At 41.7% G+C, this 26,974-nt stretch overlaps 2 protein-coding genes and 1 non-coding gene across 3 annotated transcripts in view; 1 reads left to right on the forward strand and 2 right to left on the reverse strand.

The window, feature by feature from the left end:
• Window positions 1-182: 182 nt before the first annotated feature.
• On the reverse strand, window positions 183-9,537 carry ice1 (KIAA0947-like (H. sapiens)). Its single transcript, XM_062399761.1, has 20 exons — window positions 9,335-9,537; window positions 9,103-9,161; window positions 8,241-8,352; window positions 8,012-8,088; window positions 7,882-7,919; window positions 7,682-7,764; window positions 7,488-7,564; window positions 7,318-7,355; window positions 7,088-7,170; window positions 6,956-6,992; window positions 6,805-6,861; window positions 6,592-6,690; window positions 6,113-6,474; window positions 3,047-5,488; window positions 2,738-2,906; window positions 2,464-2,624; window positions 2,157-2,347; window positions 1,917-2,017; window positions 1,727-1,822; window positions 183-924 (listed from the first exon to the last, which is right to left on the reverse strand). Exons 1-20 carry the CDS (start codon window positions 9,422-9,424, stop codon window positions 743-745), a joined length of 4,554 nt encoding a protein of 1,517 aa, XP_062255745.1. The 5' UTR covers window positions 9,425-9,537; the 3' UTR covers window positions 183-742.
• Window positions 9,538-10,140: 603 nt separating this feature from the next.
• Window positions 10,141-10,212, forward strand: trnae-cuc (transfer RNA glutamic acid (anticodon CUC)). Its single transcript has one exon. It is a non-coding gene; the product is annotated as a tRNA-Glu (tRNA).
• Window positions 10,213-13,320: 3,108 nt separating this feature from the next.
• LOC133965528 (A disintegrin and metalloproteinase with thrombospondin motifs 16) overlaps window positions 13,321-26,974 on the reverse strand; it is a 58,875-nt gene continuing 45,221 nt past the window's right edge. Inside the window, exons 19-24 of the mRNA XM_062400131.1 lie at window positions 19,770-19,974; window positions 17,833-18,027; window positions 17,643-17,699; window positions 17,285-17,488; window positions 15,530-15,677; window positions 13,321-15,410 (exon numbers count right to left, since the gene is read on the reverse strand). Coding sequence (XP_062256115.1) covers window positions 15,295-15,410; window positions 15,530-15,677; window positions 17,285-17,488; window positions 17,643-17,699; window positions 17,833-18,027; window positions 19,770-19,974 — 925 coding nt within the window. The 3' untranslated portion in view covers window positions 13,321-15,294. The remainder of the gene's footprint in view (window positions 15,411-15,529; window positions 15,678-17,284; window positions 17,489-17,642; window positions 17,700-17,832; window positions 18,028-19,769; window positions 19,975-26,974) is intronic.

Below are 26,974 nucleotides of genomic sequence, written 5' to 3' on the forward strand. Positions count from 1 at the left end.
TTAGTCACTTGACTGGATCACTTATCATATTTCTTTTTAAAATTGTATGTGTCTAAAAGTCGATTTAACAGCAGTTGGTTTTATTTCCAGCAGTGATAAACTATATGAATATCTATATTTCTTGATAAGCTGATAGATGCAGATTCAATAGAAGCAGGTGAAGAGAGAGTGCAGAAATATAATTGATTTGTCTCAATATATGGAAATTTTAATTTGGAAAAAAAGAGACTTAAATAATCTCTGAATCTTACAACTGTACAAAACATTTCTTATTTTCATTTGTACAAAGCACCTTATATTTACACAAAAACGAACAAAGAAACATTTACAGTAGCACCTTGTTGAGTCAGAATACAAATGTACACAATATACAATATTTTCAGAGCATTACCTGAGTATAGTAGACAGGGAGGAATTCATATGTAACAGAGTGTGGACAGCTAAAAGAACAGAAAACCAAATTCTATATGTGTCATTAAAAATTGAGGAAACATTAACTGAGTTGGAGCAGTCACTCTATACGTTTAGAAGTGTTAAAGACAAAAACAGAATATGTTTAAGAAGTCTTTGAATATAAGATGGCACAAAACCCATATGTGACTGTTCATAGATCCAAACACCTCTATCACATGCAGCCAGTCAGTGAGTTAAAATTGATAGAGGGATGTATGGTGGCGTCTTCATTCTCCTGCCTTTTAAAATGAATGCATGTCCACATCACTTTCTCTAACGCGTGTCTCTCTCAGCTCTTGACTTGTCTGCAGATGGAGGCTAACTGGTTAATGTAGCTAGTGACAGCAGGGGGGGGGCTCTGAGTCGTCTCTACTCTCCACTCCGCAAGGGCGTCCAGGGCTTGTTTTGGGTTGCTGGGCGACAGTTCGTGCATGCAGTACACGGCTGCTAGCTGGACCTCCCAAGGCACACCTGCAGATAGAAGATATAGGATTGCAATGGTTCAGCTACTGGTCAGCTGCTTCTTCAAAACAGGAAGAATTCTGAGAGATACCAACAAGCCAGTGCACTTTAACGTGGATGAGTGCACTCAGGCAAGTATCTGTATGATGACAAGTGAAACAGAAACATCATGACTCCCCTCAGAACGCCTATTAACGTTCACCCATAGTGATCCAATCACAAGTGGTCAGCTTTAAGTACAGGTATGAATGCACCCTGGATGCATCCTGAGGTCCGATCAATCAGACCATATTCTGAGGTGGTATGGGACACACGAGACCACATCATTTTTGCTGTTTGAACACAAATGTGTCCTGGGCCAAATACGAATGACAGACAACTCAGCTGACGTCCTCTGACCCACTACAGTTTGAAAGATCTAACCCAGTTTTGACTCTTCTCAGTGTCCATACATTGATTTGATTGCGGCCACAATATCAACACTGACAACCACATTATGATTTCAATTGTTTTAATGGGTAAAATTGTATTCCATAATAAAGCTGTGTGCAGCCCATTGATTTACTCAGCCCCACCTTACTCTGCTCTCGCTAACGTATTGTCCGACTGGTTCAGGCAACAGGATTTTGATGTTTGTGTGTTTGCATACAGAGCAAGGAAGTAAGACCATCATCTTGTGATCAGATCTCTCAGGATGGTGCCAGGTCTGAATATGGCCTGCTTAAAAAAGCTAAAAGTACTCTCAGCACACAACAGAGGCTGTTTCCTCTGTATTAAACACATTCTACAACATTTCTCATTTTTATCATACCTTCCTTCTGTCCATGTCGACCGAACGTGTTGATGACATGGGCGACAGTTCCCACAGATGCAGACCTCTCTTTCATTCCCAGCTGACAGAGGCATCCTATTTAAATAGTCAATAAGACAATTCAATCCACCAGTGATCATCCAATTACTCGTCATTCAGATAATGATGTAAATATAACAAAATAACTAACCTATGAGTCGGAGCACAGTGGCGACAGTTAGATCAGAAACGGGTGCTTGTTGATCTCTGGGCTGCGTGACCCACGTGTTCATTAAAGGCCACAACTCTTTACTGTCAAAACAAAATGAACGGATTAGCTCAGGTACTATTTTGAAAAATGCCATTGATATATATTTGATATGGAAGACAACTTTGACATAGATTATATCATTAAGATCTGTAGCTTGATATCAGAGAAAACAAAACTTACCTCAATAAATTTGCATAGGTCCACTTCCACTTTTTTTGGCTACAGAGAAGGTGCAGAGTGAAGACATGTTCCCACGCCTGAGTCCCCAGGTCCCACCCGTACCGACTGTGTTTGGTGAAAGACCCACCTGACCCTGACCGGATATCAGACAGCACTCTGGAGATCAGCTGGTCAATTTCACAGGGAGGATTCTGCAGAGAAACAGGGAGATTAGGCCTCTGAGGGTCCACTAACTACAAACTAAGGTCACACAGGTTGGAAGTGCTTCAAGCACACACGCCATGAAAGTATAAAACATTTCAAATACCTTTTCCCAGCCGAGGAATGCTGAAAGTGAGCCGAGAATCTCTTGTTGCGCTTTCAGTTTGGTGACAGTGTGTATGGCCCGGCACAAACAGCTGCTGTGTGAGAGAAGTCTGGGCCACGTTGTCACCATAAACAAAATCAGCTTGGCAGAATCTGGGAAATCTGCGGTGAGGAAGATATAAAAAGAAAAAACTAATCATAATCTTATACCTTTAGGTGGAAAAGACTTTGTAAACAGGTGGTAGGTTGAAAACAGGTTGCCTGCGATTGCTAACCTTCTGTGAGAATGCTGTACGCCAGGATGTGAGCCTTCTCCCAGTCCCTCTTCTGTCTACAGATGCCTGTGTAGACTCTACAGAGAGCCTGCAGGTAGTTTGTGCTCAGGTCCTTCTTCTCAGTTTTCAGTTTGTGCAGGATGGCTGAAATCACATCATCGGCCTTGAGCTGAAAAGAAAAGAAAAAAATGTCCACGTTTATTTACTCAAAAGCCGACTGACTTCATCTCACCTATGAAAGCTGATAGCACTTATTTGTCTTTGCGTACACAGAGTTCACACTTGAGCTTAATAAACCAGCACACTAACCAAGCTGCTGTGGCAAATCTCAGAGATGACCTCCTTCTCTTCATCCCTCAAGACAGGTTTTTTGGGGAGGTTACCAACGTGGATGTGGCTTTGGATCACAGGCATTACATCAAAACACTGCTTTTCAATTTTCTTTAGAACGTCAGCCAGATTTTGCTCTGCAGGTTCTCCACTGTCCATGGACTGAGACAGATTTTTGACCGGTTCAAGCTTCAAACTCTGGGGCGAGGCGGTCTCTTCTCCACTGTTTGATGAGCAGGAAGGCACCTGCATACGACTGGTGCTGGGAGAGTGGCTGTCAAGCCTGCAACATTTGCTGTTTTGGGGCTCAAGCAAACTGGTGGCCTGCCTTTTTTCCCCTCTCGTCTCAGTCTTGGTGAAGGCCGTGGAGGTGGAGTTGACGGTCTTAAAGCCGGACATCTGATTTTCAGATGTCTTGGGTAACGTCCCATTCGCCGATGAGCAAACGCTGAGATTAACGTTCCTTCTGAGGATGCTCAGAGTTCTGGCGCGGGCCGACATCTCTGGATACATGGTGTCGAGCATTCTCATGGAGTTTTCCTGAGACGGACTGGAGGAGGACGGCGAGGAATTCATGGCTGTTATGGGCAGGCGACCCGGGACCGGCACGGCATGTTTGGGGGTGGCAGAGCCGAACTGAACCGGTGATGAGGGGACTCCTTTTGAAGGGAGGGGACTGTTTGAGGTTGAATACCTTAGATGGCGACTGTTTGGTGTCCTGTGGCTCAGAACAGGGGTAATGGGAGAAGCCAGTCTATCCATGGGTGAGGGAAATAAGAGTTTCCCAATAGCCTGCCGCGGACTGATTGATTTGCCTGCTTTTGTGGGTGTGCTCAGAGGGGTTAGGAGAGGGGGAAGCGGGGGGCCCATCTCAGAGCGAACGTCACCCAAGCATTGCTGTGGTTGATCTGTGGATGTAGATGAAGCTGCTGCCGGGTCACTTTGTTGCTCCAAACCGTTACTCGGCCTATCCGTGCTCCGTGTGACGATTCTGTCCCGGGAGACATCTTTGAAGAGAGCAGTTTCCATCACACCTTTCTCCTCCGGATCAGGACCAGCTTTGTTGTTTGTTGAAACGTGCTCAACATCCACAGTCAACTTTTCTATGTTTGAGGGAGTTTGCAAAACCTTCAGTTTTACAGTGGGCATCAGACACGTGGGACTCAACTGCCTGCACAGAGAATGTGTATTTTCCTTTAAAGACTCACAGTCAACACTCAACGTCTCTTGTGAAACAGAAAGGGAAGATTCATGATCAGACGTTATCTCTTTGTTCAATGTCTCTATTTCAAGGTTCTCTTCGGGGGTCTCAACATTTACTTGGTCAGAATTTTGGCCATTTTGACCCTCGTCTGCATCCTCCATCTTTAACCGTGAACATATTTGAGTTGATTGACATCTGGTGCTGCCGTGTGACTCGGGGGAAGAATGAAGAATTCTATCAACTCTTATAATTTTTTGTTCGTCATTATTATTTTCTACCTCAATATGTTTAATGGGTCCATTGTTTTCAAGCTCCTCTTTAACTATTTTAATTGGGACACTACTGAAGTTGTCACTGCTGCCTGACGTACAAATGTTATCATCGTCTGGCAAGCTTGTGTGTTTGCCAGGGGAAGATTTGATCTCCTGGGGCTTCACCCCAGAGGCCTCCTGGTGGCTCTGTGTCGAAAGACAAGAGTCTTCATGACTTTTCTCTACATCTAAGAGATTATCTGTGTTTGAAACCTCCGAGTCTTTCACAAAATCGGTTAACCCAGAGGAAGCACCTTGCTGCAAATCTCCGGGAGCTACAGTGTTATTGGTTCCTCTGGGTGACTCTGCAGCTTCAGCAGCGACTGTTATGGCTCCGGTACCATTACTAAGGTTTACATCTACATCCATTATTGTAATTGTCTCTGACTGATCCTCCTTTTCCTTTTCTGGAGCTGTTTCAGTTTCGGTGAGGTCAGTGGTAAGGTTGTGACAGGGATTTCTGCTGCAGGATGGTTGTTGATTTTCACTTGCTGACGAGACAGCCTCAACCAGTACTGTATTATCTGGTGTGGTAGAAAAAGAAGGTGCCAACGTTGACTGTGTTGACACGGTGGCTGCTTCCTGCTCAGTCTGCTCGTCTTTCTGAAGATCCATTTCTTTACCCTCTGCACTGCTTTTATCTTTCATTTCAGTGAGACTGTTCAACTCCTTCTGCCCCAAGTCTTTGGAGTCACTTTCCTCAGAAATGTGTTCAACTTCAGGTTCTGTGACAACTGGCAAGTCCACGGTCTCTTCCACTGCTGGTGCACAGAGGTTTGGACAGTGGCCGAACACTGATGTTGTGAGTATGGAAGCCTCTTGTTTTAGAGCGGCAGAGTCATCAGAGGGTCTGGGACGGTTTCCTTCTTCTCGGTCATCCGTCTCCATAGACTCCATCTCTTTATCCTGAAAGAAAACAAGACAAGGATGTAATTTCAAGACTCATGTCCACTATTGCATGTGGATGGCAAAGTTAACAAGACCCGTGCTCAACTGAAATGACTGAAAACATGTACTTTTTTCCAATTATATTAAAGGATTGTTCATGAAAGTAACTAAGCAGTTTTTCATGGGCTTGTGTCTCTCAAAGGACCATAATTAAATTTCAGCTTGTTTGACAAAATGTGAAACCACTTAAGTTTTTATTTCTTAAAAAAAGAAATATCACCATAAGCTGATACAAGTACACATATTGGAAAGTTATTTACCTCCACCATGGAGATAACCTATCCACCCAAGCCTGTTTGTTTAGCAAGATTGCACTGCTGTTAACAACTTAATAGATTTATGTGCGGATGTGGATTCATTTTTTGGCCTTGGTGCAGGTACGCGCTCTGCTAAGTGCTATTTTAGTTTGGATTATATCTTCTGACTTTTCGTTTTATTATAATGATTGATTCAGTTATTGTGATTCAAAGTTATGGCAATATATAATAGTGTAGATAAAAAAAAAATTTTTTACAGGGAAAGCAAAAACATTGACTGAATCAACAACAAAACATTCACATGAAATATGAACCAAATCCTCACCATGTCTAATATTGGTGATAGGCAGCTGGGCATCGGTTTTAACATCTCCATGATCTCCTCAACAGAAACTCTGGAGCTGCCTTTGTCCGAAGAAGACCCCTCAGTTTTGTTTCCCTTGGACAATCGCTTGCTCTTTTTGGGAGATTCTCTCTGCTTCTTGCCACCCGAATGCTGAGGAGACACTTGGTGCTTGATGTTTTTCTGTGCAAGGGGAGAAGCTTTGGATAAGGGTTTTGTCTGCATCATGTGAGAGTGAGATCCCACGTTGTTGTCAGAGGTGGACTGAGGCATGAAACCCGGTTGAGAGTTCACTGTGCGTTGTGGAGTCGAGGGTCCAACCTGCTTGGAGTTGAAGCAGGACTCTGAAATTACAATAAAAAAAACAGAGGATTGAAAGCATTCTTTGGGTGAAATGGTAAAAAAACTAAAAATCTCAGAAGTCACTGTTGCCAATTAAAAACTACACAAGAGCCACTTACTTAATGATGTGTCACCATTTGAGTGCAACTGATTTTGCGAGTGCTGCTGTTGAGGTTCCACACATGCCCACAAATTCTCGAGCAGCATCAGGACTTTTTCTGGAAAACACACACAACGCAAAAGTGAAAATGATGACCATCTGCCTTCAGGCTCACTGCATGTGGTTAGCTCATCAACTAATATAATAAATAATAAGTAAAGCCAAAGCACACCTTTGTCCACTTTATGCTCCTCTGGGGGACTTGCTTGTGTTGATGTGCTCCTATAGTCTGTTGAGAAATAATTATGATGTTAATCAAATTAATAGATTATGTATCCTTGATGTAACAGAAAAATGGGAATTGTAATTGTATTTATTTGTACCTTTACTCCTTTCTCTTTCCAGTTTCAACAGTCTCGCCTACAATTTAATTGAGATACATAAAGAAATGGTTAGTTCAATATCCTTAAAAACAATGTTTCCAATAATTTGCCATCCAAAGCTCATCACTGCACCTGGAGATCAACAAGATTTGTCTCCAGCAGGATCTTCTTTTTGGTGAGTTTGGATATTTGATGATTCTGTTTGGAAACTGAGTCTGAAATAAGAACAAATACATGGATAAATATATGAAAAGCCGAACCACCAAGCAAGCATTGTCTTTTCGTCACTGCAGTTCAATTCAAGACATTCTCATCAAAACAATATGATTTGAATTGTGTGATCATACATTTTTTATACTAACCTTCAAGCAGTTTAACGTTATTTTCAAGGTTATCCTTTCTGTTGATGTAAAAAATCACATTGAAATATTTTTCATAATCTGTAATTATGAATCTTTCACTTATTATTTAAAGAAACGTACATCTCATTCAAATTTAAGAAACCACACATATTACAAGAGTGAGTTCTCACATGCTTGTTATCTTGATATTCTCCTCTGTCAGCTTTTCAACTTGATCTGCTCTCACTTGAGATTTCTTAAAAGACGTCTGACGAGGCGAAAAGACAAAAAATGACGGGGTTAAATTTCAGTCTAGTATTCAGGGTCAGTAATCAGATTATATTAAAGTCATATGATTGAACCTAGTCAAATTATGAATGCTTACCTGTGTTTTTAATAGATCATTTTCTACTTCGGCCTTTTCCCTCTTCAGTTGTGCATTCTCAAGTGACTGTGTTTCTGTCAGTCCTACAAGTTTGGAGGACAAATCAGCACATTTTAGATTAAAGAAATTATAAAACAAAAATTCACAAACAGTAACATGTTTTGCTGGAGTTAAGTGACAGGATTGTGACTGAAAAGTACCTTTCTCTTCCTTTAGTTGCTCTTCAAGCTTCTTTTTCCTGAAGGATACAAAATATAATAGTAATCATTTTCCAAGAAAGACATAACCATGATCAGCATTGTTATGGTACTGACTGGCACCATCTCTTACTCTGCTACTGTCTTTCTGTTTTCCTGCTTCAGTTTTTCCATCTCTTCAGAAATCTGTCCATAGGCCAGAAGAGCGCGCTATAAAAATCAACAGTGTGAATATTAGATTGACAGAAAAATGAAATTCAATTCATTCTGAGATGGACAGAATTTGTTTGGCAGTACTAATGTAAAGAGACAGACATATTCTTGCCATTCCTTCAGGGTGATCTTACAGAGAAATTACATACCTTCTTTTCTTCCAGCTCAGCTTGCATAGATTCATAATCAACAGTCTTTTCCTCCAGTGTAACCAATCTGATCTGCAGCTCCTCCAGCTGTTGTTGGAGTGTTATAGAGTCACTGCATAAAACATGGAAGAGCGTGAAGGTGTTAGTCCAATTGAATACAACATAATAGAACATTGTCTGTGTGCAGCTTCATCCTCACATGTACAGTGTTTGTGCATCCATACTATTGGTTTTCATTGCAGCGTAATACTTTTCATTTATACTGATGCTCAGGCCGATACAGGTGCAATGTTGAGATAATAAAAAGATAATGTTTTAATGAGTAAGCCCTATGGGGTCTCTTTTTATAGAACTATTTATTTTGTTAAACATTTCCATTCAATCATTTACCTTGAAAACACAAACAATGATCAGTTCATTTAAATGAAGAAACGTCCTAATGACTTTATGAGTTTTCAATCGGTCAACAGACAACCACAACAAATGTTTCTGCATTGGGGCTGGGCAATACAACTAAATTAATAATTATGGATAGCATCAGGATCAATATATGTATGTATATAATGCTGAAGCATTGTGTGAGCACAGTGAGATGGTGTGAAACACTATTGAACTACCTTGGATTTGTACATTGTTTAACTGTTTAATAAGTGTTTGTCATTCTCTGCCCAATCCGGTTGAGTCACTTAACTAAGATTTTAGTGTAATAGAAGGGAACTTCTCCGTAGATAACAACGTAGAGACTCTGTCAAATAGACTTTATCAGTGAATATTAACAAATGGTATTTATACGCAGAACTGACCCTGGTGTCCAACTTATCATCAATATAAGTAACAGCTTAGGGTTTTTGTAGATACTCACTCTGAGACAGTTATCTTCTGTTTCAGTGCCAGGAAGGAGGACACATACTCGGTCAGGCTCTGTAACATGTGATGGGACAAAACATAAACAAACAGGGACGCTCGTCATGACCGACACGTCCACTGCAGCCGACAAACACATATAAATCCCGCCAACCCCACCGGAAGCTGTTTGTATTCTGCCCTCAGGTAGACAGTGAAGTGCTAAATGATTGATAGAAAGATGATCTGACCTGATGCAGAACTGAGCAGTTCTGACAGTTTCCCAACTTCGCGTCCGCAGCTATGGCCACCGTTTTCGCCTGAGTGTCCCCGGGCATCATGATAACACACGTTCCTCTGTTATTCTCAATTATCTTTCTCTTTCGTCTTCAATTCAACGACCATGGCCCCATTCCGCCAAATTTACACAGCTTCAAAACAACTTCACATTTTCGCGTCACCCACGTTGAGGAAGGACCCGCGCGAGGACCTCACAGTGGCGGCTTTGTGAAATGCCGGTAAAGAAAGAATTGCCGATTTCCCATTGAATTGTATCCACGTTGAAATTACAGAATTAACCGACATTTTACATGAGCATCCAATTATTAAGGTTTCATGCCTTATTTTTATCTTGACCACACGACGATATCTTAGGTAATTTTTCGCTTTTACTTCAGGCGTTTCATTTTGGTTTGGGGGGGGGGGGGGGTTTCTGGCACGCTTACCGGCGTTCACTGGCCAACAGGGGGAAGTGTTACCTTCTGGTTTAAACAGGGTGTATTCTGAATGACTGACTTTGCAGTTGTGTTTTCATCTCACAAACTTTACAACAAACTTTACAACACGTGTCAACGACGCTCTGTTTTTCATTGTTTCCCTCATTTAGGTTCAAGGATCGGTCATGCTGAGGGTTGGCGGAAGGAACTGTCCGATATCAGGATAATCTCCGTTTAAAGGAAAAATCCACGCCCTTTCAAGTTAAAGTTAAGAAACCTTGTAAACGCCAGTAGATATAGTGACTTATTTTTTCGAGTTGGCTGTCGGCATATTATAACATTCCCTGGTGGTCTAGTGGTTAGGATTCGGCGCTCTCACCGCCGCGGCCCGGGTTCGATTCCCGGTCAGGGAACTCACTTTTTAATCCTTTAAGTGTTCAAATATTTCATGTTCTCCTTTTTATTCTCTTTTGTCATATAATCTTTTTTTTATTTTTATTACCGTGTTTTTTCTTAACTTTGTAACCTGGTTAGGATAGGTGCTATTATTATTATTGTTTTTATTATAGATGAGTTATTACAAGTGATCCACGGTTGTATTGTTTTTGTCTGTGTGTACTTTGTGGTTTCAAGTCTTCTTCAATACAGCATGATGTTAATTTTGTAAATCATTTTCCCATTTAGAGTAAAATAGACAATAAAGCACTGTTTGCATTAGGTTATGAATACCATGTGATTGACAGCTGGTATACTGTCCAATTGGTAATGGTGGGTGTGCAGTGTCCTCGAGCCCTCGGTCAGCACCCCCCATCAGAATCAGGTTAGTTTTGGACAAGATGCCGCCAAAACTTAAGGCTTGAAATCGACAGTTCATAAATCAATGTGCGACGTCACGGTGGGTTGTCACTTGATTTGGCCCCATGCTCGAGAAAATTTTAATATTCAGCTGTGTGTACTTTGTGAGTTTTAATTTTCATATGAATCCAACAGAGGGTGCTGTTGTTCAGATAACTATGTTCTTATACAGTCTCTATGACTCACATACACATACACACACACACACACAAACACACGCACACATACACACACGTCCCTCTATTGTTGGGAGGACATTCATTAATATAGTGGATTCCCTAGCCCCTTACCCTAATCTTAACATAATTCAAATCCTAACCCTGAGTCCAGCTTTTTTTTCTTGGATATTCTATGCTATATTTGAAATATTCTGAGCATTGCCAGAAGAGAGCCTGTGACCCAAGCAATTCATTGCCAGCGACTGCTAAATGTAATTGTTGTGCATATGACAATAAACTCTTGAATCTTGAATCCAGAATCTTAACCCTCAAACAGTCTATGGAATTTGTGAGGAGGTAAAAATGTCCTCAAAATGATGATATTGAACCAAAATTGGCCCTCATAAATATAGATAGAGGTGCGCACACACACACTAAACTAAACTTGTCTATGCCACTGAATGGCTTGGTTTATCCTTAGAGAGGCCAAGGTCCAGAAACAGAATTTGAAGTATGAACTTTGAGACAACAGTGTGTAGTTCGATGCCTCATCCCCAATGCTGTGGAACATCCATGCTGTCTGTCAGCGTTTTACACTGAGCCATGCAAAGCCTCAGTATTGTGCTGCTGTGTGAGAGGTTGTTGTTTCCCTGGATTTGAGTGGCTGTCCCCAGTTTGTCGTGCACCACAATGGTCGGTGTAATAACTGTGGCAGCAGGTCGTCCAATAGCAGAGAGGAAGCTACAAAAGGTGCTGGGACGTGCACTGCAGGTTTGTCCTTGATGGAAAGGTAATAACCCTGTAACTTCAGATGAACCTTGGGAGCGCAGCCTCGAGGCTAACGAGCCCACTCTCTCCAAACAGATGCAGTCAGAGATAGCATAGTTTCTATAGAGTGGAGGGGGGAGTGTTGACCGTGCTCTCCTCTCTTCCTGACTCCCCCTGACAGATAATCTCCTCTGTTACCTGACATGGGTGAGGTACCGCTCTGCATGTTGCAGGATTGCTCTTGATCACCTCAGGAAGCCAATCTCTGATCTTTATCTTAATATAAACAATAATTCATTCATCCTCTTTTATTCCATTTCCTCTGGTGAAGTGTCCGTAACAAGTAATACTGAGTGAGGTGGAAATAAATGTGCAGCCGACGCAATCAGTGTTTGTTTTTGATGAGCCACTCTCGTATGTAAACTGGTCTCTGGTCGTTACAGGTTTAGAACTGACGGGTAAACACATTTAGGTTCACACCTGCAGCCACACAAAGCTGTGTGAACTGTTTGGACTGCAGGAGGAACTGCAAACTCCAGACAAGTTGTAACATAGGTGCACGGTGGCCGGGACGCCGCACACGCCTGTTAACTGAAAACACAAAAGTGACAACACAACTGCAAAAAGCTTCAACAGGATCGAATGGGGTTGTGTTATCATGATGTGAGTTTGGATGTTGTAATGTCACTTCTGTGCTTGTATTGTAACTACGCTTACGTAGTTGTGTAAGTGGTTAATAATTGTTATCATTTTGCATAGTAACATTATATATTCAGCATTAACGTAACTGTTCTGCAGCATAAATTGGGGATTTGTTTAATATTGAGTGTATTCCTATTTGTACTCTTCTCTTCTCTAGATTGAGTTTTAACCGGAGTGCAAAGTGGCTGATGACAGTGCATTCCATAGAAACATGGAAGTGGGGTTGGGGGGATAGCAAACTGGCATTGTGTGGTAAAACTGAAATATACAAACACTGCTCTCCTGGCCTACATTCACCCAGTGATGCGGTGCTAACAGCTGACCAGCTTTCAATCAACTACAGAGAGGTCGTTGACATGGAGGAAAACCCCCTTTTCTCCCTGTACCCACCTCTCCCTCTGGCTCACTCTCTGTATTTCTCACAGCATTTTTCTATGACAGCACCAAACACACATGTGCCTTCTCCCTTTTCTTCCTCTCCTCCCTCGCTCTGTCTCCTTCCAAGAGCCTGAGGCCTGTGCCCCAGGGATTATGACAATGGTGATTTTGTTTTGGGGCATCAGTGTCTCCTCGCCTTGTCGAGAAAATGACTCAGAGCTTAGCCCAAACACAGTATGTCATAGGTGTTGAAATGGATAAAACCACATTGGCATTACTTCTATAGCCAGGGCGCTTGCTTAGGTGCTTGCACACTGAATATTAGATCTTAGCATTCGGCTACAGAAAGAAGCTTCAATAGCCAGACTTCTTTTTCTTCCTCTTTTAAGTTTCAGCACATTATGATTTGACTAGACACTTTTGTCCTTTGGCCTGAGAACCTATTATTTGTCTGAGTCTGAAACTTTGTTTTTTAATGAGCCATGCTCATCCACTTCATCCAGATACACCAGGCAACCACACCACCACTCACAGACCGCTGGCATTAGACACTCTGTGGAAGACAGATTTCCCAGATGTGAGCCCAGTGTTTGATTGGGACCAAGTTTGGGTTAAATTATGGTTAGTGAATAAAAAACCAGACCACCAGCAAATGCATTACATTCTTTTATACAGAGCATATCTGACGCCTCAGAAGCTTAAGGGCCAAATCACACATACTCAAATATTTCTATACTTCCCTTTACGTACAGTCTGTGAGAGCGAGGAGGCCATTCAACATTTTTCAGCTGTGGTGAACTTTGACCTGGGATATTTGATTCACATATGTGTGATCGTGTCTCTCAATAAAAAAAAACTGCTGACCCTGAAAGTTCTGACCAATCCAATTTGGGCCACAGCTAAGAAATGAGCTCTAATGGTTGGGTTTACAGCAGAGAAAAAAATGGTTGCCATGTGTTGAAGCCTCCAGACTCCCTCTCTTTTCGTGTTTTGTACGTGGACTGAAGGAATCCACTTTAGAGGCTTGGCCTTCACTTTTATGAATCTCCAGGACATTTCGCGGTGATTCTGTGAAGGGATCAGTTGGCTGGATGCAGATGATGGGGTGGGTAAGGATTTTGTTTCCTGTAATGTTTTTTATTTGTATATTTTGTATGTTTTGCGCATTTGTTTGTATTTTCATCTTTTTGAAAAGAAAAGAACAGAAAAAAAGACAAGAAGTTCAACCAGACTGACGACTGCATGCTACAGCTGAGATGCTGACATGGCACACATTTCTTTATTGTCCCATTTACATTGTAAAAACTCACATTGAAAAAGTACTAGCCATCATCTGTCAGTGCTTTTGTCCACAATCAATCTGTAATGCATTATATGTGTGCCATGTCAATGCATGTAACACACGACTGCTTCGAGTGATAATGTTGAACAGTGTCATGTAAAAACAAATGGAGCCGTGCCTTTTCAAACAGCTACTTGTTGTAATTGATAAAGATTTCCAACAACCAGCTATTGTTAGTGATCAATAATCATAAAAATGGTGACGTTGATGATTGAGATTTTGACATCACAGATGTTTTTCTTCAAAAAATAAAATAAATGTTTTGTGTAAAAAAAAAGGTGCAGTTTGTCAGCATGAAATCCTATGAAACATAATACAAAATATAAGGGTAATAGGGTAGAGTAATAAAAGGACGTGTTTATACTGCTTATTAATACAGTCTTCCAGCAACGCTGTATCGTAAAGCCAATAAATAAAACAAACAACACTGTACATGGGTCACACAGCTCAGTTGTTCTTCTTGAGGATTTCACATTGATTTGGTGACAAAAGACAACGTTGTAGCACCACTGAGTACGAAAGTCGGTTCACTCAACCAAGACCCATCGCAGAATACTTCTCTCATTTATCATACATTTACTTTTTTTCTTTTATAAGCCAACGAAGAGCGTCCTGCTATTGTCCAGTTATTAAGGAAGCCCCCTCTGACTGTTCCCAGCCTGTTTTTTATCAAGCCTCACAGTAAAACTAGGTTTTCTTACTTGTTTCTTTGAAACATCCCTTTTCATTATCAGATCCCAGATTTTCAAATTGTCAAGAATCGCAGTGTGCGCTCCAGGGCGTATCACGTGTTGTCGCGTGGCAGCGCTTGAAACGCCGTCCCCCCCCTTTTCTCTGTTGGTCTGCCATCACTGGACCTCGGTTGCCTGGGAGATGTTGGGTGTCCTGGGTACAGATCTGTTCTATTACATACAGTATATAAACAAAGCTGGGATTTGTCAGGTTTTCAGTTTCTTTTGGACATGTCAGTCCTATTCAGTTTAATCAAGATTCCCATTTTGCGAGTTCCTCCTCATAACTCGCTCCTTTATTTGTACTGTCCTGATCACATTCCTGTGTAGTGCTGTCAGCATCAAGTTCTTCTATCCAGATGGCCGGCATCGCAGGGAGAGGAGAGGGCACTGCAACTCTCTTGCACTTCCATTGAAATGTCATTTTGTTTTTCAGTGCTCGCCACACGCTTTAAGCAAAAGAAAAAACTAAAAAACTGTCTTTTCAAGCATGGACGTCAAATATAGTCTTTAGTCTAACTACCTATCTGTGGGGGACACAGACAGACTCAGCTCATGTGATTATAGGTTTGAATTTGAACAGGACTGGCAGCACTGCTTGCCATAGAACTTGTGGTTGCAGACTCCATGCTGGGGCACCAGGTAACACCAGCTGAAGTAATCCCTGCACACAAGGTCTGCGAGAAAAATCAGAGAAGAATGCTTGTGGAAGTGTTTTCATGATATACATTCCAAGGAGGAACTATTTCAATTTGTCTTCGAGCATTAAAAATACATCATGTAAGAGATTCAGTACCTTTCTTCTCAGGTTGAGGGCAGAAGTTGGTGTTGCAAGCCTGAGACATGGAGGGTTTGAGGTGGAGTGCACAGCCAGAGGAGGGCTTCCCCTGAGCCAGACACTGGACTGTCCGGGCCTGCACCCCCCCTCCACACGTCACTGTGCACTGCAGTAAACAAAGACACAAGTCATGTAGGAGAACTTTTGAAACATTAAATGCTTTCCTCATAAAGTTCGATAACGTGGCTCCTGATGTAAAAATCATTCATTTTCTGAATAATAATACAATAATAGCTTGAATTTATATAGTGCCTTTCCCAAGGAATGAATATAGATTTTGATTATCAACCATAATATTGGATATTTCTAATATTAATACATGGAAATGTTTACCACAACTGCAAAAATCATATCCGCATAGAGTGGATCGTTGAGCGCTATTAGACTAGGTCCTCGGTTCCCAAACTGGGGTACATGTACCCCCAGGGGTACGCAAAGTGGTTCAGGGGGTACATGGGGAGAACATTTTATTTGCGTTTTCAAAGTGAAAAAGGTCATTTACATTATCAAACTGAGTTATAAATAGTCATGCAATATTAAATAGTCTAAATAGCCAAGTCGCATTGCCAAAAATACTTGTGTATGTATACCCATATTCAGCAAAATAATTACACTGCCAATAAAAGTTACAGGTAGGTTAGTGACTGTTAGTAAAAACGAGGGATGGGCATAATTAATCGACAATCGATTAATTGATCCTTAAGAATTTCCTAGATGACATTTTGTCATAGACTTAATTCTGTTGCGTTCACTTCCAACACTGCAAAGCTATACGTCTCCATGAGCGCCTGAGGAGTCCACTGCTCTCTTCAAGTAGGAGGTCTAGCTCCAAAGCTAGCCCCTTCGGACCCAGACAGAGCTGGCTCTGGGTGAGGGGTGACAACCACCGGAGTGAGAGGTCGAGAACCGTCAAATCCAGCTAGCTCACAGCGGCTAGCTGCACTCTCATCGGGGCTTAAGAGAACAGTAGCGCATATTTTCAAGTGTAACCAGTGAGCGGATCCCGTTTAACTGCCAAAAGAGTTGTTCACCTTGTAATAAAGATCTATATTTTCACTGCATTTTAACAGAGCCTATAAATAGTGCATTTTAGTATAAAATATTAACGATTAATCAAAAATCGATCGTTAATTCTCCCGACAATCGATTAGGAACTGACTATCATGGTTAACAACTGATTGATAACTGACAATTGATAGATAAACTCTGTTTGATCTAAACTTCCATCCAAGTCCTGAAATCCCTGACAATTTCAAAGTTTCAAGTGTTATATGCTGTATACGTGCGTCGGGGGGGTACGTAGCTGGAGATTGAATGTCTGAAGGGGTACGAGACTGTAAAAAGTTTGGGAACCACTGGACTAGGTTATTACACTATGCACGATATGAAATGCTTTATACATACATACAAGATACAAACTGCAGTATATTGCAAAACTATATACATAACAAGGTTCAATTCAAGAGGAAGCTCACTGGAAGTCGTTGGAAAGGGATAATTAGCAATGCTTTATGGGATACGTAGTTCCTTCACTCTTAAAATAATATTGTACACAGTATTGTAACTTTTGTATCCATTTTCCAACATTTATGTTACTCTGAATTAAACGTTTTATTGCTAATTTCTATCTCGCAGCTGGTCGGCCATGTTCCAGACTCAAAGCTCTTTTATATGTGTTTTTCTTCCCGCTCATCCCGCTCCAAAGTAACTTACCTGTGTCCAAGGAGATAAGTGCCAGTCTGGCCGTGGCGGAGGTTGAGGTGGATGTGTGCGATGATGTGTGTTCCACCTGTGGACTGGAGGTGTGGTGCGGACGGGGCAGTCAGACAGGATGCAGGCCTTCTGGAGCTCTACTGTTGGCTTGGGGACGTGGTGACACTTCTTGGCAGCGAGCTCTCTGTATTTCCCTGCAGTGTCCTTTATCATGGAACAAAAAATAATCATGTAAGCATCAATATATATATAACTTAAAAAAAATATATGTATAACATGACACCCACAAGAAAGCCATTCTTTGCATTAAAATGAAAAATGAAAACCTACAATATAACTAATAGATTTTGATACAGACCTTCTCTGCACATTTGATGAAGCGTGTCTGATAGCCACGACCACACGTTACTGAACACTGAAAACAGAATAAAGAAAGAATTGAGAAAGAGAACTTATATCCAAAATATGTCATACTTCATAACCTACTGCTTTATTCATTTTAATTCCATAATTTTTCACCCGTCTTTACATCTGCTGTGGGGAATTACCTCTTGCCATGTGGAGACAAACCACTGGACCTTTCGTTGTTTCTGGCAGCGTTTAATGAAGCAGGATTCTTGACCGGCAGGTTTTGGCAGGCCTGCGCACACACTGTCTGGCAGCGTGTGTGTCTGGACTCCTGGGTTGGTGCTCGTGCACAGCACTGTCCTCTTCCTCAGGCCATTGCCACACTTACGAGAACACTGCAGAATAGAGAGAAACATAGTAAAGACGATTCTGATTGTTTCAGCTTTTACTGCCCTGACTGTGTGTGACAATATTATTTACAATTATTAATTCCCAAAAATTAAGAAATTAAAAGGAACAATTTAACTGAGGCAGAAGGGAAGTTGAAAAGAAAACTTAAATCTCAACTGACCAATAAAATAACATTCACACATTTGGCTGCTTTCAGACATGCCCTGAAATCAGGATAATCTCCTGACATGCTCCATCGAGGCTGTATTAGAGAACGGAAATGTTCCAGTTTCTCTGGCCAGTCCGCTGGAATAAAATCTACAGAGAGTCTGGAGGAGCTGATGTGAGAACACACAGAACCGCAGCAGTATTAATACGTTACGTCCTGCCCCTGCCTGCTGCGCCACCCCTCACATTCTGGAGAGTTCTGTGTACTTTTTTCTGTGTTGAGTGGAGAATCTGCAGTCAGGTTGTTCACATGTGAAAGGCAAACTCCGGGGAAAGTCCAGACCTAATTGTGTGGACATTCTCCAGAGTTTATGTCTGAAAATACCATTAATGAAAATTGACGTAGACTCGGGGTCCAGAAAGTGCCTGAAACCTATATTCTCTCAAATGACCAGCGAAGGGGGAAATCCACTCATCTCAATCACTGGTTTCAAGTCTTCTTCAATACAGCATGATGTTAATTTTGTAAATCATTTTCCCATTTAGAGTAGAATAGACAATAAAGCACTGTGTGCATTAGGTTATGAATACCATGTGATTGACAGCTGTTATACTGTCCAATTGGTAATGGTAGGCGTGCAGTGTCCTCGAGCCCTCAGTCAGCACCCCCCATCAGAATAAGGTTAGTTTTGGACAAGATGCCGCCAAAACTTAAGGCTTCAAAACGACAGTTCATAAATCAATGTGCGACGTCACAGTGGGTTGTCACTTGATTTGGCCCCATGCTTGAGAAAATTTTAATATTCAGCAATTAAAACACAATAATGATAATGAACTCTGACAAAATGGGATCCATTTCGAGCTATATTTGAAGCGCAGCCATCTTTTCAGAAGTAGCCTTTCCACTTCCACTCTACAAGAAAGGATTTGTCAAAATAATACAAGATTTGACATAATGGGGCTACTAAATGACTTAAGCATAGAAATGCATGTCTCAGGCCAATGCTCTGAGCAAGCCAACCATGCACACTTGCCCATATACTCCCATTCTCCACACAGTGACTTATTGTGCCTTACTTCCTTAGTAATTCTTTTGACATGGGCCAACAAGTCCCCCAATATCCATTCTGATCCTGTGCACACATCTGATGGCACAGCCTAAATCAAAACCCTTGAGCGTGTTTCAAATCATCTAAGAAGCAGGGGGCTGTGACGCACTACGCACTGCACTGTGCCACAAATTACCACAGAGGAAGCACACTGGACACCGTTTGTGGCAGGTAGTTAGGGACTTTCTGGGGTAAAATGGGAGTTTAACAGCGAAAACGAGTCACTAGACATAATGCACAGGAATTTGGGCTTAGAACAGAACACGAGAGGTTTCAGTGAGATCACCGTCGTAAAATGTGGTGAAGCCATTAAGGCGACGGCTCACTTAGCAACACATTGTATAGAGCTAGTTTGAAGCTTTGGACTGATATTTTTTTTTAGCCTGCGGATAATGGTTTTGTGCTACTACAGCGGTATGTCCGTCATACGTCAGTGTGATATGCGGCTGATCGCTTTCAGACATGCTTACCTGTGACCATGGCCCTGTGGTCCAAACGGGCGGACAGGAGTGTGCGTTGCAGGCTTGCCTCCTAGCGAGGGAGGGCTGGGCGCACTGGGAGTCAGACAGGACGGCTGCTTCGGGCTGGCTGGTCCTCTGGATGCACTGGACCTGCCGAATCTGCTCTCCTCCACCACAGCTCCGGCTGCACACCCCCCAGTCTCCTACAGACCAGCTGGGACGACACAACACAAGGCTGCTGAGTCAAAGTGCACGGCTCCTCAAACACTTATCCAGGCAGGCCTGCGGGAATTCACCATTGACATGATAAGTGTATAGTGATGGCAGCTGCAGAGGACTCGCTGTGTTGCATCTATGCCATTTCTCCTCTCAAGTGGCTCTAGTGTATTCTCTGCAGGGTATTCTGTCAGATGTTTCAATGATATAAATCCCAGATTATAGAGTTTATCTAACAATAGCTTATTATGTTTATTAGAAGTAATATTCTAAACATTAGTCTTCATATATCAGACACATGGCTGACACATGGAGCCACAAGAGCCGGAACATCTAAATCCTACTGCGCAGTTTTAAAACCAATTTCATAGAATAATAAAACTAAAATCTTAATTTAATGAATATAAAGTCATAATATTATGAGAATAAAGTCGTAATTTAATGAGATAAAGAGTCACATCATGAGAATCCAGAAAAATATATAAGTTGAGCAACTTGACAAAATTAGGTTAATAAAATTAAGTGAAATGAAAAACTAAATATAAAGTAAAAGATCAGCTTGTCACATTTTACAGTGTACTTTATACTTCTAATTAAAGGGAGAGATCACCGATGTGCTGTCATCCAAGTGTCCGTAAGCCCCGACAATGAAATTGACTTAAAACGGAGTCATTTAAACAAGCTTTTTAGCCCAAATGTCCCCTGATAGCCTCAGAGCCGCAGTGAACTATCCCTTTGATGTGTTGGTAACTACAAAAACATGTCTGGTTCAAGTAGTATACACAGCGTCTTTCCTTCTAATGCATCTTAATCCTCTGATCCTAACAAGTGTTAGAGTTTACGTTATTTTTAGTGCATTTTGTTTCAACACTGCAGCCGGCAGACTTTATATCTTAAACTGCCTAATCCTAGAATCCCTTTTCCTCTTCTCTCTTCCTCAAAGCTTCACGGCATCTTTGCCAAGCGACCCCAAACTCAAGGTGCCGGCAGCCCAACATCAATCCTTCATCACGCTCACTTTCATCCTCTCCCTAAACCCCGTCCCAGTATATCCACCCAGTCCCCAACACGCTGCTGTCAGCGCATAGTTGTATACATGAACAGTCTAAACTCTATTTGCAGTAATGCGGTGCATCACTTGCTTGGAATGCTGTATAAGGAGGACAAAAAGACTATATATGTATACGGGCCAATTGAATCTAAATAAATATGGATGGAGAAATTCCATCTGGTTTCATCTATGGCTTATGGTCTGTCCATAAGGAAGATTTACACTGTAGCTTCACGAAGGGAAGAGTAGAGGGATGTCAAGATGAAAAGATTTCTTTGCTTAAAATTTTAACCTAATAATCAACATGTGACTTATCTAATTTGCTTACATTACATTTATTCTGCACAGAAACACAAGCAAAGCCCCACAGACATCATCCCTTTGTATGTATCATACAGTAAAGCAATTTCTAGCTAAGACATATATGGACACTTACTCTTATATCGTTGGCTTAAAACGAGACATATTATGCTTTTGTGTGTTATATAGTTTTTTTAGTTCTTTTAAGTCTTTAAAGCACAAAGACTGTGGAAATGAGAACCCCTCTTCCTCCCAGAAAACACTGCTCCTGAAACTCTTCGTCAGAAATCGAGAAGCACACCTAACTGCTAATCTGTTACGTCCTCAATCAAAGTCAGGTAAAGTAAGAAGGCTGACATTTGCCACAGGTGGAAGTGGTTTACCAAACACAACAGAGTGGGCCAGCTGGCCAATCAGAGCAGACTGGGCTTTATTGGGAGGAGGGCCTTAAAGAGACAGGAGCTAAAACAAACCGTTTCAGACAGAGGCTGGAAAGAGGAGATGCAGCAATTGACAATTTGACAAAAGTGATGCGTGATACATAAAAGCCTATATTAGTAAGCTTAAATCATTGGTTGATTATGCCAGCTAATTTACCGTTTTGCATTGTGATATCATACTAGCATCATTTATGAGATGTTATTTTGGCCGTGTTACACCACATATCAGTTTTCGCACAGAAATTCTAATATAGTCATCTCACCTACACTGGGCTAAAGTTTGTAACATGATAAACGATAGAGGTGACACGATAGAGCTGTAATTGATACTGACTTGTACCACAGATTTAACGCTTTAATGACCTCACCGAAATGGTCATTGGCATAATATGCTGTTTAAAGCCACATCAAAGTATAGACCACCGTGTGATCGGTGCCTTGGCTGCAGTCAGAAAGTCTTGTTGGTAGATGAGTAAGCATCAGACCCTTTGGACAGAAGCGCACGGGATCAGATGTCCTGCGGACGGAGGGTCAGAGAGCCCCTGGGATCTAACAACACCATCTGGATGGCTCACCAGGGGCATTAAATAACCTCTGACCGATGTTTATGGCCGTGTGTGTTTGCACTTTCACGTGTGCGAGGGTGTTTCTCTGCTTATATTGGTGCGCATCCACTCAGTGAGACCGGATGATATCATGCTCCAAATGCGAGTGGGCATTGGAAACCTTTTTCCATGATGTAAGGCCAGTTCAGTCCAAGTCGGTGGGTGCAGACGCAGCAAAATGAAATAACTGCAGGGCCTCAGAATAGTTTGACCTGCAGAAGATGCACTGATGACCACAGACAGACAGTCTAGGCTACGGTGCAAGTTTGGGTCGGTGCAGCACATGATTTGTCTCAGCTCACAGTTTATGCACATTGTAAGAAAGCGCTGCGCTTTGAAAAAAGCCGGCCGGATGTTTGATGAAAAGAGTAAACACATGTATGCTAAGCACATGTAATAAAATATGTTTCAGTTTAGCTAAGCTAAAATAGGATCAGCAGTTTACAAAGTTGCAACCGAGACAAAGCTCTGGTTGTTTTAAAACAAGAAACAGAGCAGTGATGGAGCAGGATGCAATGAACCTTTAATACAAAATTAGATTAATTCCTGCAAATAACTGCAATCAGACTGTGTAAGCATGAAAATGCAGCCTTGAGCTTCAGATTGTAACCAATCGGAAAAAGATTATCTAGGCTTGTTACCAAATAACTTTTCTGCTGCAACATGAGAACCCTGCTGTGTGTCTCAACTTGTAGTCTGATCATTTAGACAGTTAGTTAGGTTGATGGCTCTTGAGTCCGTTCAGAGAGAAGATAGTTGATGAAAGGCTCCTCTAACTGTTTTTAGAGGAGCAGGATCACTTCAGAGGACATAACATAGACAAAAGACAAAGCACTTATTTCCTGGAGACCTTTCACTAACCTTTCCTACTGCCACTACTTGCCTCACCCTTAACCTAACTTTAGTCTTAACTTAACCTTAACTTTACTTAACCTTAAAACTTATCTTCACCTTAAAATTGAATGAGCCATGTCCCCATAATATACCTGTACAAACAGTTCTAGGTCCCCACAACGTTGGGGAGTTCTAGAATCCACACACATGCAGACACACACAAGCACGTGCACAAAGACACACTTAAGCAGCACCAGCTGTAGATAATGAAGGAGGAAGGCCCAGGAGATGAGTGTAAACAATAGCGGGATTACTTTACAGCCACTATTATCACTCCTTCCTCAACTCAGTGTAAACACACAAATCCATTAGTGAGTAACTGCTGATAAGCACAACGTGTAGAGCTTTGTAATGGCGGAGTGTGAGAGAGAAGATATCGGAGAGAAAAGAAAGCAAAGCAGGGAGAGATATCAGAGAGGAGAGTCAGTCGGCATCTAAGATAACCATGGGAGAGCAGGGAGGAGGGTTTGTGTACATGAAAGAAGGAGACTGTGAACATTTGAACGTATTTATAAATGACTTTTAAAAGATGCAGACAGTCAGACCGACAGACAGACACGCAGCCAAGAGAGTGTGTGTGTTTGTCATAAAGCCACGGCCTAATAAATCCCTGCTGAGAGATTGGAAGCACTGCAACCAGAGAGCAGCTTAGATTGAATGACAGCTATCCTTGGCTAGCTGCTTGCTGGTAAAAGGGTGTGCGTGTGTTTGTGTGTCTGTGTGTGTGTGTGGCGGGACAGGGCTCGACAGGTCACAGGAAGGAAAAAAAAAGACGTCACATCAAAGTGTCCAGGCCATTAGGGTTATGTTTACAGCTGAGCCTGAAGCCAGCCATGGTAATGGACACTGCACTGGAGGTCTGGCAACCTAAAGCCATGCTGTTTATCTGTGTATGTGTGTGTGTGTGTGTGTGTGTGTGTGTGTGTGTGTGTCTCTGAGTGTGTCTGTGTGTGTGTCTGTGTCTGACAACTGACCTCAAAGGCTTCACCTATGCCTGAGCGTGTGAGACGGAGACAGAAACTAGACAGTGAGACTCATGGCAGAGATAACACACAGAGAGCACCAAGAGGGGACACGGTCTCGTCCTTTCAAGAATGGCTGAAACGCTGGTGTGTTTCAAAGTGTGTGTGTGCGTTGACACTGAAGCATCTGCTGCATCCCAAGAGATGAGTAAGCAGTTAAGTGTTGACTGAACTCAATGTTAATGAAACACTCACTGTCTCTGGCTACCAGATAATGACAGTGTGATCACAGGGTGTAAATGTCGAGATGAAGCTTGACTTGTTTGGCTTGTTGGCATAAGTGGACAAACACTGTGAGCAACAATTTCCTGATTTCCACCTTGATATAGAGTCCTCCCTCCTGAAATGTATACATTCCTTTCTCCGGGATACATTTATAGGACCATAATTTAATTTTCCACTGTAAGCGTGGCAAAGAAACATAATACACTATGGTTCACATTCTATTGCAATTATATGAACATGTGTTATCTGATTTCTTTGACAGAATACTTGACAGACATTGTTGAGGCCATTCAATGAGTCTTGTTTCGATGCCAACCTGACATTTTAAGTGAATGTTAAAGGAGTTATTATAGCTCTATATGACGTTTTTTGATATGAATTTCTACCAGCGCTGTACTAAATGCTTACAGGGAGTCGCAATGATTACACTTAATGTACTGTAACCAAGAGGTTTCAGTTATGAACCCATTGGAGGCTGAATAATTGTCATGACCCCCCGATGAGTAGATTGATTACATATTTATCCAACAGGAACACTGGGGAAAACGGCCACAAAACAGCCAAGTTACTCTCTAATCAAGAACATTTCCTTCTCATTGGTTTCTGCTGAGTGAGTACAAAATATATATCTAAAAATAATAATTACAGAAATCTGTACTGACAGTCTGTCTGTCAGTAGCTCGCATATCTCAAGAACCCTCTTATCAGCAAATGTTGAAGTGCTGTTTCAGTTTTGGTACGATTATGACATGTGATATGTTCAATATAAATAAAGTTCAAATAGATAGACAATCAGTGCTCTGTAGCAGCAGTGGCTGATCAAAACAACAGCACTTCCTAAGTTTAGTTGTGGCTGGGACTGAGTGTAAGTTACTTTGTTGATCCAAACAACAGATTCTCCAGGATGGGGTTCTTTGTGCTGAGTCGAGCTTAACTTAACTTTGAATAAACAGGTGAACAGCTGTTTGTGCAGCCGCGATGGTGCAGCTTCAGGGTTTTGTGGACTGATACTAGCAGCTGGTCTGTACTTGCTGTGACTCAACTACTGCAGGTCACTTTTACAGTTTCAGATAGGAAGGTGGGAACGGCATCACCACAGGCCAAGTAAACAGCCCGTTCCAAACATGCAGGCTTAGAATGGACACGGCACTAGTTTACTTTAGGTAATGGTATTATTGTATAGTCCTTTTTTCCTTTCCTGTAAGAAATTAAGCTTCCTTTTATTTAAAATGCTTTCTTTACTTTGCTTTAATTCTACATTGAGAAGCAACTAAAATGTTTGTGTAAAATCATAATAATTACCCTAATACAAGAACATACAGTGAATAATGTAGGTGGAGCCCAGCAGTAGCTTGTGGACTCCTTTATCCAAAGAGCCTCTGAACTAATTAGGGTGGGTGGAAATCATTTGAAATGCTGGCAACGGAGCGCTGTGCTCACGGTACCAGCTTCTCCTCAATGTGACAGTGAAAACAAAGCAGAAATGACACCATAATAAATGATAAATGACTGCACAGGATGACCCAATGAACCACAATCATGTCATTATTATTCAAAAGGTCTGGGCTAACAAAGCCCTGGAGGACGCGGCCCCCTTTTCAGGCAACTTTATATATATATATATGGTTTGTGTCAACACCATCACCATTTCATGTCGGTGAATATGAGACAGCTCTGTGGTCACCGTGCAGAATTTTCCTAGGATACCTGTTCCAAAATGGAGACAAAAACAAATGGAGCAAGTGGGAAATATTCATGCACTGACACTTCTCGGGGAAAAATCCCCTCTTGAGCAGCTGTTGGTTTCTATAAAACATGAGATAAACGGTAATGTTACCGGGATTCCATGATTTCAGTGCTGATTACATAATATTGGTGGCCTGTAAATACGGTATCCCAGTGAAAGTTTAGTTTTTTTTTGTGTGCAGCAGGTGTTGGGAAACCACAAATGGAATGTAATGGAATATTAGTAGAGGGATGACTTCATAAGCACTGAGAAAAAGAGAGATGGAGTGAGAGGTTTGAATGGGACTTTAATGTCTGCATCATTAGATTGTTGCGGTTTTGGAGCTTTGACTGCACTGATCTCAGGGTGAAGTACAGTAGAGACACCAACTTTTTTAGGTGGGAGTGAGTTATGGAGTAACAAGACCCCTATTCATCCCCTATCTTCTTTGTGTGTGTGTGTGTGTGTCTGTGCATGTGTGTGTGCATATGTCTGCCCCTGGCAACAAGATGCCAGCAACACAAGCATCATACATCAAGACTGTGTGTGTGCTGTGCACGTTACTTTACATATACAGATACATATGTGCACAGACAAAAATTCCTTCAGAATCTCATATTTGTCATACCTCAGCAAACCACTGATCACATTTCTTTGCGTTCTATTAGTCTGTCTGTTTTATTCCCCTGCTCCTCTCTATATATTTTATTTCTACAAATTAAGATTAACTGCTCA

This window comes from Platichthys flesus, chromosome 11, assembly GCF_949316205.1.
Source record: "Platichthys flesus chromosome 11, fPlaFle2.1, whole genome shotgun sequence".
Lineage (NCBI taxonomy): Eukaryota > Metazoa > Chordata > Actinopteri > Pleuronectiformes > Pleuronectidae > Platichthys > Platichthys flesus.

Excerpts from the sequence above, each read along its gene's own strand:
- ice1 (XM_062399761.1), bottom strand. The coding sequence starts at position 9,424 with ATGATGCCCGGGGACACTCAGGCGAAAACGGTGGCCATAGCTGCGGAC. Across the intron at positions 7,565-7,681 it reads ATGATCTATTAAAAACACAG|ACGTCTTTTAAGAAATCTCA; the intron begins GTAAGCATTCAT and ends TCGCCTCGTCAG. Across the intron at positions 6,993-7,087 it reads CAAATCTTGTTGATCTCCAG|GCGAGACTGTTGAAACTGGA; the intron begins GTGCAGTGATGA and ends ATTAAATTGTAG.